General features: G+C 37.3%; 2 protein-coding genes across 7 annotated transcripts; one reads left to right on the forward strand and one right to left on the reverse strand.

Annotated features, from left to right (window-relative positions):
- The first annotated feature begins 2,120 nt into the window (after positions 1-2,120).
- LOC140962656 (glutamine synthetase leaf isozyme, chloroplastic) lies at positions 2,121-6,686 on the forward strand. Of its 2 annotated transcripts, XM_073421612.1 has the most exons (15): positions 2,121-2,414; positions 2,659-2,717; positions 2,953-3,221; positions 3,376-3,415; positions 3,506-3,609; positions 3,691-3,739; positions 3,851-3,957; positions 4,247-4,334; positions 4,561-4,689; positions 4,781-4,855; positions 5,285-5,338; positions 5,425-5,462; positions 5,558-5,717; positions 6,001-6,061; positions 6,331-6,686. In XM_073421612.1, the coding sequence occupies exons 3-15, from the start codon at positions 2,968-2,970 to the stop codon at positions 6,468-6,470; spliced, it is 1,299 nt and encodes a 432-aa protein (XP_073277713.1). In that variant the 5' UTR covers positions 2,121-2,414; positions 2,659-2,717; positions 2,953-2,967; the 3' UTR covers positions 6,471-6,686. The 2 variants fall into 2 exon arrangements, with proteins under 2 accessions (XP_073277713.1, XP_073277710.1); XM_073421609.1 differs by lacking the exon at positions 2,659-2,717.
- A 468-nt stretch (positions 6,687-7,154) lies between these two features.
- LOC140962633 (protein FAR1-RELATED SEQUENCE 7-like) lies at positions 7,155-11,196 on the reverse strand. Of its 5 annotated transcripts, none has more exons than XM_073421602.1 (4): positions 11,092-11,176; positions 10,329-10,430; positions 10,061-10,163; positions 7,155-9,680 (listed from the first exon to the last, which is right to left on the reverse strand). In XM_073421602.1, exon 4 carries the CDS (start codon positions 9,663-9,665, stop codon positions 7,398-7,400), a length of 2,268 nt encoding a protein of 755 aa, XP_073277703.1. In that variant the 5' UTR covers positions 9,666-9,680; positions 10,061-10,163; positions 10,329-10,430; positions 11,092-11,176; the 3' UTR covers positions 7,155-7,397. The 5 variants fall into 5 exon arrangements, with proteins under 5 accessions (XP_073277703.1, XP_073277694.1, XP_073277701.1 ...); XM_073421593.1 differs by having other exon boundaries at positions 7,155-9,700; XM_073421600.1 differs by lacking the exon at positions 10,329-10,430 and having other exon boundaries at positions 11,092-11,196.
- Between the last annotated feature and the right edge of the window lie 473 nt (positions 11,197-11,669).

An 11,669-nucleotide genomic window follows, 5' to 3' on the forward strand; every position in this document is an offset into this window, starting at 1 on the left:
TTTGTGTTTTCCAATGATTTGGCATTTAGGCACAATGATTTTGGCAGAGTGTTGCGGCTGGGAATGGCAGCACCAGTGGCAACACCAAGAAGATTGATCTGCAGTTTACATATGTCTTTCTGAACAGCAGATAGTGAAGTGCAATCATCTCCTTCCTTCAAGTCACATTCTTCATCAGTATCATCGTCACTTAAGGAGACTGCCATGTTTTTATTTTTGCGAAGTCGATTTGCACACTCATTTGCATAATGTCCAAATCCAGAGCATTCTCGACATTGGACTGAATCAAGTTTTGTCACTTCAGGTCGTCCTGATAGATTGGTTCTTGATCTGGAATTTAATTGAGTCGGTGCAGTTGTTTTATTTCTTTCAAAAGGGGTAAATTGTGGTCTTGATGTTGGCACAGTTTTCTTTTTGTCTCTCATTCTTTTCAGGTAGTCACCAAACTTCTTTGTGATCAAGGAGATTGATTCCTCACCAAGATCGGAATCCTTCGCCTCTTGAATTAGACTATTCACCGAATCATCAGTCGACTGAAGAGCGATAGCCTTCCCAGTATTTCTTCTTTGTAAGTCTAGGTTTATCTCAAATGTTCTGAGAGAGCTAATCAGGTCTTCCAGATTAAGTGTAGAGGTGTCCTTGGATTCATCAATGGCACAGATTTTGATATTAAAACGTTCAGGAAGGGATCTCATAACTTTGCTCACCAATCTTTCGTTTGACATAGGATCACCGAGACTAAAGGCCTCGTTTGCAATATCACGTAGTCTTCGATCATATTCTACAATAGTCTCGTTTTCCTCCATCCTTAAGCTTTCAAATTTAGAGGTTAACATCCTAAGTTTGGTTCTGCGAACACTTTCAGACCCTTCGCAGTGCTTTTGAAGAATGTCCCAAGCTTCTTTGGCAGAAATGCAGTTGGTGATGAGACTAAACATATTGACATCAACAGAAGTGAATATAGCATTGAGCGCCTTTGAGTTAAAGTTCGAGGTTTGAACTTCATCATTGGTCCAAGTACTTTCTGGTTTACTTCTGCTATCACCATCATCATCAACTGTCCTCGGTGGAGACCAACCATCTAAGACACGTTGCCAAGCCCTTTCTTCGATGGATTTGATGTACATCCTCATCTTGACTTTCCAAAGGGTATAGTTTGAACCATCCAAGACTGGTGGTCTGAATGTTGTGCTTGATGCGAGTGGATCCATCAGGTTATTTGTATATTTTCCTCCCCTGTACGAACAGCAGAATAACAGAATCAATCACTTAGTGTATCAAGTGTTGGCTCTGATACCACTTGTTAAGGTTATTGCGCATAAGCGTACAGGAAATAAATAATAACAAAAATCAGAATAACAGAATTCTGTGTTGTGTTTGGTGTTGACAACACGGCACACAACACGGAAGCGGAAATTAATTAGTAACACACAAATATAACTTTAATAAATGAACACTCAGGTTTAAATCATGCACAAGTACTAATACTTGTGCGATACCTCATGGCAAAAATTCACTAGAAAAATATGTAAATCGTTTACACCAAGAACAATACTAGTGAGAATAACAAAATCAAATTCCTTGACACTCTAAGGAATTAAAATATGCATCAAAAACCCAAATCAAATCTAGATGAATAAAATAAAAATGTATTGTTCAAACACAAAACCGAAGAACACCCGTCGAACAAACACTCTGCGTCAGTGTTGTTCTTGGATGTTGGCAACACTGATCCTCAACACGGTCACGTCTTTGATGCAGTCCTTCAAGCTCCTTATGTAAACCTTCAGTCCTGAATTTTCTCCAGCAAAATTCCAATAGCCGTCGACGTAAATTCTCTCCGCCTCTCTCTCTCTTCTTTCAATGATTTGATCCCCTTTTAATATTAGGTGCACCTTTGACCTAGATCTTCAAGGATCCTTCCCACCTATGTATAAGGAAACTAGAGTTTAATAGGAAACAAACTCTAATTTTAAACAAATACCTTATATCTTATAGATAAATTTCTCACTCAATTAAATACTATATCTAGGAAAACAAATATTTTAATTTTGTCTAGGAGTGCAAAATCGAAATAAAATCTAAATAGATTTCAGGAATAAAATATTCTTTTCAGAAGTTATCTCAACTCTTGCAACATTGCATTTGCGCAAGTGAGTGAGACAAAGAAGCCTTATCTAAAATGTTCGTTTATTACATTGCCAAGTTAGTTGGTTCGTTGGTGACGGAAATAGGGAGAGTGACCATTCCAAGAATATTTTCCTCCACACACGCAGCCCTATCAACTTATCACTATTTTGCATTTATATGCAACTCTTGGATTCTTAATTCTAAACTATACCCCTCTACGTAAATATATATTCTGGGTTTTTAGTTTTATTTTTTTTATTATTCTTTCTGTCTCGAGACTTCAGGTACGTATGTTTTAATTTCATGCAAATTGCATTTATTCTTTTGATAATCAGGAGTGGTGGAGCCAGTTTCATTGACAGAATATTCATGCTCTTCAATTTATCGAGTATTAATCTTACAGTGTACATGAAGATTTTAAATGATATTATAATCCATTTTCTGCTATATTTTTAAAGTCTCCACTCTTAATCACGAAGTTGCACCATCGTTTTCGACTTTTACACACTACCTGGAAAATTTGGACAGTGGTTGGCAATCTGGGATTTCAAACTTGTGCAAGTAACTGAGTTCAAGAATCTATTTAGGTAAACTGTCTACCTCTCCAACAAAAAGTAAACTAAATAAACCCACATGTACTCATGCATAGTTTAGTTGAAGTTATATTTTTTTAGGTAAATTTCATTCATACCGTGTCCGTAAAAACTAACTGTTAATTCTTTCACAAGTTTGCCGTATATCTAAGGTCTCACGTGACATCTAAATACATTTTACTAGAGAATTTTCTCTCTCTCTCTCTCTCTCTCTCTCTCTCTANCTCAGCAAAATAAGGTGCAAATGGCACAAATCTTCGCTCCTTCAGCGCAATGGCAGATGAGAATTGGGAAGAACTCAGCAGATTCAAACCCGTTGAATACCAAGATGCTGAACTCACTTGTTATAAAGCAAAACAAGAAAGTGGTTAAAACTTCAACCAATTTTAAGGTCTTTGCTACCTTGTCTGAAAATGGCTGCACCGTCAACCGTCTTGAACAGCTCCTAAACTTAGACGTAACTCCGTACACTGATAACATTATTGCTGAATATATTTGGTACGGTTTCTGCCCATATTCGGCTCAATAGATTTCAGTAGCTACTACTTTGTGCTCAACTGATTAGCCGGTGGTGCATGGTGACATCGGTTTTTTCATGAGTTGCATGCTCGGGTTGACTAACATTATCTTATATCTTGCTGGTTTTTGACAGGATTGGAGGATCTGGAATTGATGTGCGTAGTAAATCAAGGGTATGGAAAACAGTGATACACTTATTGATCTACGCAGCGTTTGCAAAACCTAATTTGCATGTTAACCATGCTTAATTGTCAATTTGTCAGACAATATCAAAGCCAGTCGAGCACCCTTCTGAGCTACCAAAATGGAACTATGATGGATCAAGTACAGGGCAGGCCCCTGGAGAAGATAGTGAAGTCGTCCTATAGTAAAAATCATCCAGCAAAAGCTAGAAATATTCCATTTAATATTTCCGATGAAAACTTGAAACTGTCAATTTTCAATGCAGCCCTGAAGCAATCTTTAAGGATCCATTTCGTGGTGGCAATAACATCTTGGCGAGTCCAATAATATGATTCATTTTGCTGCTCTGCTTCCTAGTTTTCTTGAAGTGTCTTGTTACATGGATTTAAGGTTTGTTTTCCATATATATATGTGGCTTGAAACAGGTTATCTGTGATACATATACACCTGCGGGTAAGCCTATCCCCACAAACAAGCGCCACAAAGCTGCTCAGATATTCAGTAATCCTAAGGTTGTTGCCGAAATTCCATGGTAATTACTTGGGACATCTGGTAAGAGAATCTTATGGACTTTATCCGAAAATGCAGCAGACATTCCTCCGACACTCGATGGATAACTAGAAGCCGACCAAAAAAAACTTGATAGCTTTTTATTGAAATATTCAAAACCCTAACTAGGCGAATAAGGTTTCGCCTTAAGTTAGAAAGAGCTCACTATTATTTGTTTTTTCAGTTAGTTTCTTACTATAGAGGTTTGGCTCAGTCTCCTTTTCTTGTACGTTTTACTCGATCTCCTCTAAAATTTGGCAATCTTCAATTAGGTATGGCATCGAGCAAGAGTACACATTACTCCAAAAGAATGTAAAATGGCCATTGGGCTGGCCTGTCGGAGGTTACCCCGGCCCTCAGGTATAATCTTTCCAGTCTAATACTCTCCACATAGTACCTGAAAGAAAAATTTAAGTAAATCATAAGCAGGCTTCACGCCGTCCTCACGTAACGGACATTCATAAATTTGGCTCCTTACATGGACAATTTTTTTGGTTCAAAGCAGCACACTGTGCTTATAAATCAGCAATTCAGCTCGGATATGCTACATCAGAAACGTTTACTGATCCTAATGTGCCGTGTTTAGGGACCTTACTACTGTGGAGCAGGGGCAGACAAGTCATTTGGTCGTGACATATCCGATGCTCATTACAAAGCTTGCTTGTATGCAGGAATAAATATCAGTGGCACGAATGGAGAGGTCATGCCTGGACAGGTATCTTCCCCAGCTCGTCATGTTTCAGAACTGAACATATATTTTTAGTCCTCCAGTTACAGGATCGGCCCTTGATTGATGCATCTTGCAGTGGGAATTTCAAGTAGGTCCGAGTGTTGGAATCGAAGCCGGAGATCACATCTGGTGCGCAAGATACCTTCTCGAGGTCGACCATATTCTCACTTGATGGAGTCAAATGAAGATTTTCTTTTTTCCTTTTTCTTTTTCCAAGGACGAACTTCAACAAAGTGAATGCCAGAGACATCAGGGGAAATATAAGAAGTTTGGTTAGAGAGTGTGCAGATGAAATTAGCTCTGATTGTCATGAAGTGAAAATGGAAGCTTGTCATGGAAAGTTAAAAGAAGGTTTTAACAAAGAATCTTGGTTAAAAAGAGAGACACCATAATTTTAGGGACAACCGCCTTTTTAACCCCACCATGCTTGGTCCTCCACGGATCATATAGTTTCACCATTTCAATAGAAAAAAAGTGTGGCAATCCCCGTAATAGTGATTTTCTGAAAATATTATATTCAGAAAATATAGAAAATGAACAAATGCGTAATTCTAATATTTTAGATATGTTATCTATCCAGAGAATAACAGAACAAGCAGGAGTTGTTCTCTCTCTTGACCCAAAACCAATAGAGGTACCATTTTACATTAAGATAAACATGAGATTTCTTACTGGGAAAAAGCAAGAAAATCTAAAGTAGTTTCTTGATGGAACATTCAGGGTGATTGGAATGGTGCAGGCTGCCACACCAATTACAGGTATCCATTAATTTTATTAAACTTAAAAGTCCTTCAGCATGCTGAGGTTATTTGGTTTGGACACGGGTAACAAACAATATGTCTGAATTTTTCAGCACAAAAAGTATGAGAGAAGAAGGAGGTTTTGATGTAATAAAGAAAGCGATTTTGAACTTGTCGCTTCGCCACAAAGAGCATATAAGTGCTTATGGAGAAGGAAACGAGAGAAGATTAACAGGCAAGCATGAAACAGCCAGTATCAACACATTTTCTTGGGTATGTGTACTTAAATTACATATGTATACCGACTCGAACCCAAAATTTAGGCATTGTGAAACCAAATGCTTTACCAGCAAAAGTTCCACCTTGAATTCATACAAGATGGAACACATTATCTTGGGGGTGTATGCTTAAATTACACATGATACACCGGATACCTACAGTGCTATGCCATTGCATATGACTTGGATCCATGATTTAAGCATTGCAAAACCAAATTCTTTACCAGCAAAATTTCCATCTTGAATTCATACCCATCTTGCTTTATATTTATATGCAGGGTGTTGCCAACCGTGGATGCTCAATCCGTGTGGGGCGTGACACCGAGAAGAATGGCAAAGGTAATAGACGACACACCCTACATTTACCTCAGAGAAAGCAAATCGATATAGATTTCATTTATGCCAAAGGTAGGCCTAAACTTTCTTTTATGGAAAAATAAACCTATGGCAACATCTACCCGTCCTAAGGTCTAGAAATTTTTTTTTTTGATCGAAAACTACGATTATATTATAATAACAGAGAAGTTTACAAGGATAGTGGATGAGCAATCCGCAAAACACCTCACAATTTAAACTGATATCAAATGTTAACTGTTATTTTCTGATAGGTTATTTGGAAGATAGGCGCCCAGCTTCTAACATGGATCCATACGTTGTGACTGCACTGCTTGCTGAAACTACGATTTTGTGGGAGCCAACACTTGAAGCTGAAGCTCTTGCTGCTCAAAAGCTCTCATTGAATGTCTAAGCCATCAGATATTCAAGCAAACTGGCATGGAGTTAACAGGGTTTATGGGCCAAGGTGCAAAATCGTGTTCTGCTGTTGAGTGATCCCTCATGTAAGATATTTGTAAATAGGGGATTGAAATAAGGGTCATGCTAATGTGCAAAAGGTTCCTTCAACTTATATTGTTGGAATTGGTTCACAGGAATATCTTGATCTTGGACTGTTTGGCACAATTCATTCTTATTTGGTTACCATAATCTATTGTAATCTATTGTGTTTTTAACCTATACTGTTTTGCAGCATCCCTTGTTAATTGCTTATTGCTCTAAGAGTAAGTGAACTAAATTGTTGCCTCGTGAAGCTTAATCTAATTACATAAGAAATATTAAGGTTAGAATGAAACAGACACCCTGTCATGGGTGGTTAATCCTGCATTTAAACTTATTGTAACTTCACAAACAACATTTTGAGGGAGAGTAGTGATTATTAGGCATTGACAAGTGCTTATGTAACACCACACTCAACAGATTGCCTGATGTAATTTACCCTTAAAAATACTACGGAAATGATGGGAAACGAGGAAAGAAAATAGTGAAAACAAAGAATATGGTAAGATGGAAAGCAAATAAATCAGCCTATAAACAGCTTAATGCTACGAGTTTCTTGCCTTTGCATCCAAAAAAGAAAAGGAAAAGAGCACATTGGTTGACAAAATACATTCTGTAGTGATGATATATTCAAGATCAATGATACATGAGATATAAATCAAGCCAGCCAATTTGCTTTTAAAGAAGAGAGAAAAAGAGCTACAATCAGTGATATTACATGGTGTCATGGCTGAAAATGTGCAAACCAAGAACAGTACGTAAGAGATACCATGTTTAAAGATCAGATGAATATTTTATTAGAATGACAAAAGATCACTCTAACCTGTTTTTGCGATATTCGCTAATTCTGCCAACAGAAATTCCTTCTACCCTCCTGCATGATCTCAAAGGCAAGTTTGTATCTTTCTAAAGATGCAACTCCTGCTTCGATATAATTCTGGGCCTCTTCTCTTAAACTCCACAGCATCAATGGTTTCAAATCTTGCAGCCCACCTCCTGAATCAGTATCTCTTAGTATACCATATTTTGCATTTTTACTCCATCGATGCAAGATATAGCGAGACGGCAGTTCCTTTATATTCATTATTTGGAACACCTTCAAAGCATGCCTACAAAGAATACCTTCAAACTCAAACATTCTACAGCTACAACTGATATTCAGATTTGATGCATTAAAGGCAATGGTGTTCCTCTCATCACCATTTCCACACTTTTGCACCAGATATCTATTAATGGATCCTTCAACATTTATCTTTATTCCAACATAACTAAAGCATTCCAGAAGCTCTTTCTGAAAAACTTTGAACATTGAGACCGTGTAAAGACTTCTACATTGCTCTTCTATCGGGTCTTTCGTGTGCAGAATTGCTTGCAAATTATATGAATTGAAATCTTCCTTTTTTTCCTCTTCACGGCAATTTTCCAGAGCTTTCTCATACCGTACAACAAATTCACTCAGAGGTGTTTCTGCAGTCAAAAGTGTACCGAAATATGACTTTAAGCTTCCATCCACTGGGATTCCAGCAAAGAATGTTCCCTTTATGTACAAGGGAACCCAACTTTTACGCATTCTATACATCTCTTGAAGCCATGCATTCTCTCTTAGATTGTATTTGTTCATAATCATGTTCCAAGCAGAATCAAATTCACTGGCTGTCTGACTTTGGAAAATGCAAGTTTCATATTCATATTTGAACTCAGTATTCATGGAGAATAATGCACCCAAATTCTCCTGCTCTTTAGCGAGAATTTGCCAGGCAGAAAATCGATGATGTGTCCCAGGAAAAACTTGTGCAATTGCACGTTGAATGTTCGTGTCCTGATCGGCTATTATAGACACAGGGCGGCGTCCCGACATTGCTGTAAGCCAAGCCTTGAAGATCCAAGTAAACGACTCCTCGGATTCATCAGCAATTAAAGCACAACCAAGAAGAACAGGTTGGCGATGATGGTTGACACCAACAAACGAAGCAAATGGCACCAAATAATTACTTCTCTTGTATATTGAATCAAACACAATTGCATCTCCAAACTGAGCACAGGAAAACCTAGATCGAGCATCAGCCCAGAAAATATTCATACCTTTACCATCACGGATTTCCACAGAGTAAAAGAACCCCGTATCTTCAGATTGCCGAGATTGAAAGTATTCAAGAAGCGTATTATACCAATCACTTCCAATTTTGCTTTCATGAACTCGTTTGACAAGGCTAAGGCCTCCATTTGTTTCAACCAAATCCAAGTTTTCCAAAACACTGCTTCCTTCCTCTTTATATCCCTTTGATGCCACAGTCACTGGTCTACTAGGAGCTATTGGACTGTCAAATTCATGATTGTGTTCTTTCTGAAGACGATCGACCACCCACCTTCCCGATTCTTGTCTTTGAATTCTCATGTATGCTCCACAGCCAACCCTTGAAGGATGCTGACGCCCTTCCTTTGAGCACACAAATCTTCTAGATGTAATTGATCCATCATGTTTAGAGCGGAATAATTGGCCGATCCTGACTTTGAACCCAGCACTAGCAGCAAAAGTGTTGTAGAATTTGTATGCTTCATTGGCAGAATTAAATTCAAGACCTTTGTAAGGTTCACAAGAGGAACCTACATATTCATCCATCCCTTCATTTCTGCGCCTTTTTACATCAACGTCAGATAGATCATCATTCTCATATGATCTGATTCCTGTCCTACTAGCTCCACCAGCAGATGATCGTGGAGTTGGAAAACTCTTCCTCTGTACCTGTGGTGGAGAAAGTTCTCCAGAGACTTCAAACTCATGATTGTGTTCCTTCTTTATATTAGCTAAGACCCATTTCCCAGAATCTACCTTCTGCACTCTTATGAAAGCCGGACAACCAGTTCTTGAGTTCGTCTGAAATCCCTCCTTCGAACACACAAATTTCCGGGAAATGATAGCACCATCAACTCTGGATCTATACAGCTGCCCTATCCTGATTTTGAACCCCAATTGACTAGCATAGGTATTGTAAAATTCTTGTGCCTCTTCAGCCGAATCAAACTCTAACCCCACATAAAGTTCCATCTTAGATTCTCCATCATTCCGATGCCCATTAGCTAGAGGTGGAAGCTTTGTTCTAACAGTCATGATATTTCCCAGTACCTCCAAATTCATATCAAGTTCTGCAAATGTCAGTAACATAAGAAATTATAAAAGCAAAATATGCTCTGTGCATATGTATTCAAGCATATCTAACAGTAGACTGCTTTTGAAAAACGAGTGCAATCATGGAGGTAATAGGCAGATACGAAAACATAAACATTACCTCAAAAGGCCAAAATCCACATAAATGCAGGAACCATACAGTGTTATGGTAAGGACTAAATAAATAAATCTTAAAGCAATTTAACCTTAGTAAAGTTCAACATGATGATTTTGAACAGAATAATCGGTCTAGACACAACGAGTTAACAAAATTATTAGAAACTGAAGCATGAAAGAAAACCAATTCCAGAGAGGTCATAAGGTTCAGTGACACATACCAAATTACACCCAGTTTGAAATCCACATAAACAGAAATTTGTTATAGAGAGTGCAAGATTGTATATCAGCAGAAACTGGCCATCAGATTTTCTGGAGGACTACCTGCTCAGCATACAATATTATCAACTTACAAGCGTAACAGGGAATAAACTGAAACTGACATCCAATATAGTAGGTGAAACCGAACTTTAGAATAAGGATTGCTGATTTGGGTAACAGGAGATTAACTGAAATGTACAAGTGTAACAGGGAATAAACTGAAACTACCATCAAATATAGCTGGTGAAATCGAACTTTAGAAATAAGGGTGGCTGATTTGGGTGCCAGGAGGTTAACTGAAATTGTTAATGGAGTTAAATTGTCCGAACACTACATGATAATTTTTATGTTACAATTTAAAACTGAAGTTCATGCCGAGTCGCCCACCAATAAAATAAATTTCCATCAACGCATCCATCTTGCAGAGGTAACCATTATAATCAGTAAAACAAATCTTTACACCCAGATTTGACATACGAGATAGAAAAAGCCCATATATTCATAAACCCCGTGAATTAGATCCCACCACAGAATTAACTACACAAAAAAATTCATACACTAAATAGATTCCAAAGCTACAATTTGCATTTCTTCTTTCCTCCCAGCTAAACTCTACCAGGTAAAAAAATATCAATCATCCATAGACTCAGCAGTTGGCAGACCTAAAAGGAATCAACCGCATTCCAAAATGCTGACCAACCAGTTCAGTACAAACAAGAAGCGTCACAAACGCACAGAAAACAGTGACGATCAAATGTTTGGAAACAAATGAGGAACACCGAAAAACAAGGAAATAAGCAATCAAAGTCCACAAATAGCCGTGTACCCACTAGAAAGGAGTTAAAAATCCAAACTTTTCAGTTCCCAAATAAAAAAAAAAAAAAAAATGAAGATCGATCTAATTTCATCACACTCCAACAAAGATCACACACATACGCACATAGATCAAGAAAATACATGAGTAGAAATTAAGAACCAATTAGGGATTTACCTATTGCATACCCAAGGAGCTGAATCAAACTCCCGGACAAAGGGTTCATCCCATGTCAAATATCACAAAAAAAAATCAGCAAGCCAATGAACAACTCGCCGCTTAGCAACACCGAATATATATATATATATATATATATAGTTTTGATATGCTGCACACCTACCTTGCCCACTTATGTGAGCACGGTAGGTGTGGAGCATATCAAAACTCTATATATATATAAACAGAAATTTTGAAAATTTATTAATATTAATACATTCATATGTTATATTAAATATTTGAACAAACATACGTAATTAAATATAAATTTTTTTAATAAAAATCAAATTTAAATTTGATGTTCTTGGAAAATATAAACTATATTTAAATTTAAAATTTAAATATATTAATTATCTTATATCGATAATTTTAATTTTTCGATAGTTATATACGAAAATAAGCTAGGAACAAGAAATTTATCAATAAGGTTAAGAGGTTGGGCTCGGTCGCAATCTAGGCTTCTGTGGTCTATCGATTTTATTAAATTTTAATTTATTTTGCGATTTCATTTACAAAGTTTAATTAATTTGATTTACGTT

This window comes from Primulina huaijiensis, chromosome 2 (genome assembly GCF_012295235.1).
Source record: "Primulina huaijiensis isolate GDHJ02 chromosome 2, ASM1229523v2, whole genome shotgun sequence".
Lineage (NCBI taxonomy): Eukaryota > Viridiplantae > Streptophyta > Magnoliopsida > Lamiales > Gesneriaceae > Primulina > Primulina huaijiensis.

Excerpts from the sequence above, each read along its gene's own strand:
- LOC140962656 (XM_073421612.1), top strand. The coding sequence starts at position 2,968 with ATGGCACAAATCTTCGCTCCTTCAGCGCAATGGCAGATGAGAATTGGG. Across the intron at positions 3,740-3,850 it reads GTGGTGGCAATAACATCTTG|GTTATCTGTGATACATATAC; the intron begins GCGAGTCCAATA and ends GGCTTGAAACAG. Across the intron at positions 5,718-6,000 it reads GTATCAACACATTTTCTTGG|GGTGTTGCCAACCGTGGATG; the intron begins GTATGTGTACTT and ends ATTTATATGCAG.
- LOC140962633 (XM_073421582.1), bottom strand. The coding sequence starts at position 11,140 with ATGAACCCTTTGTCCGGGAGTTTGATTCAGCTCCTTGGGTATGCAATA. Across the intron at positions 9,701-11,091 it reads GCTCCTTGGGTATGCAATAG|AACTTGATATGAATTTGGAG; the intron begins GTAAATCCCTAA and ends TGACATTTGCAG.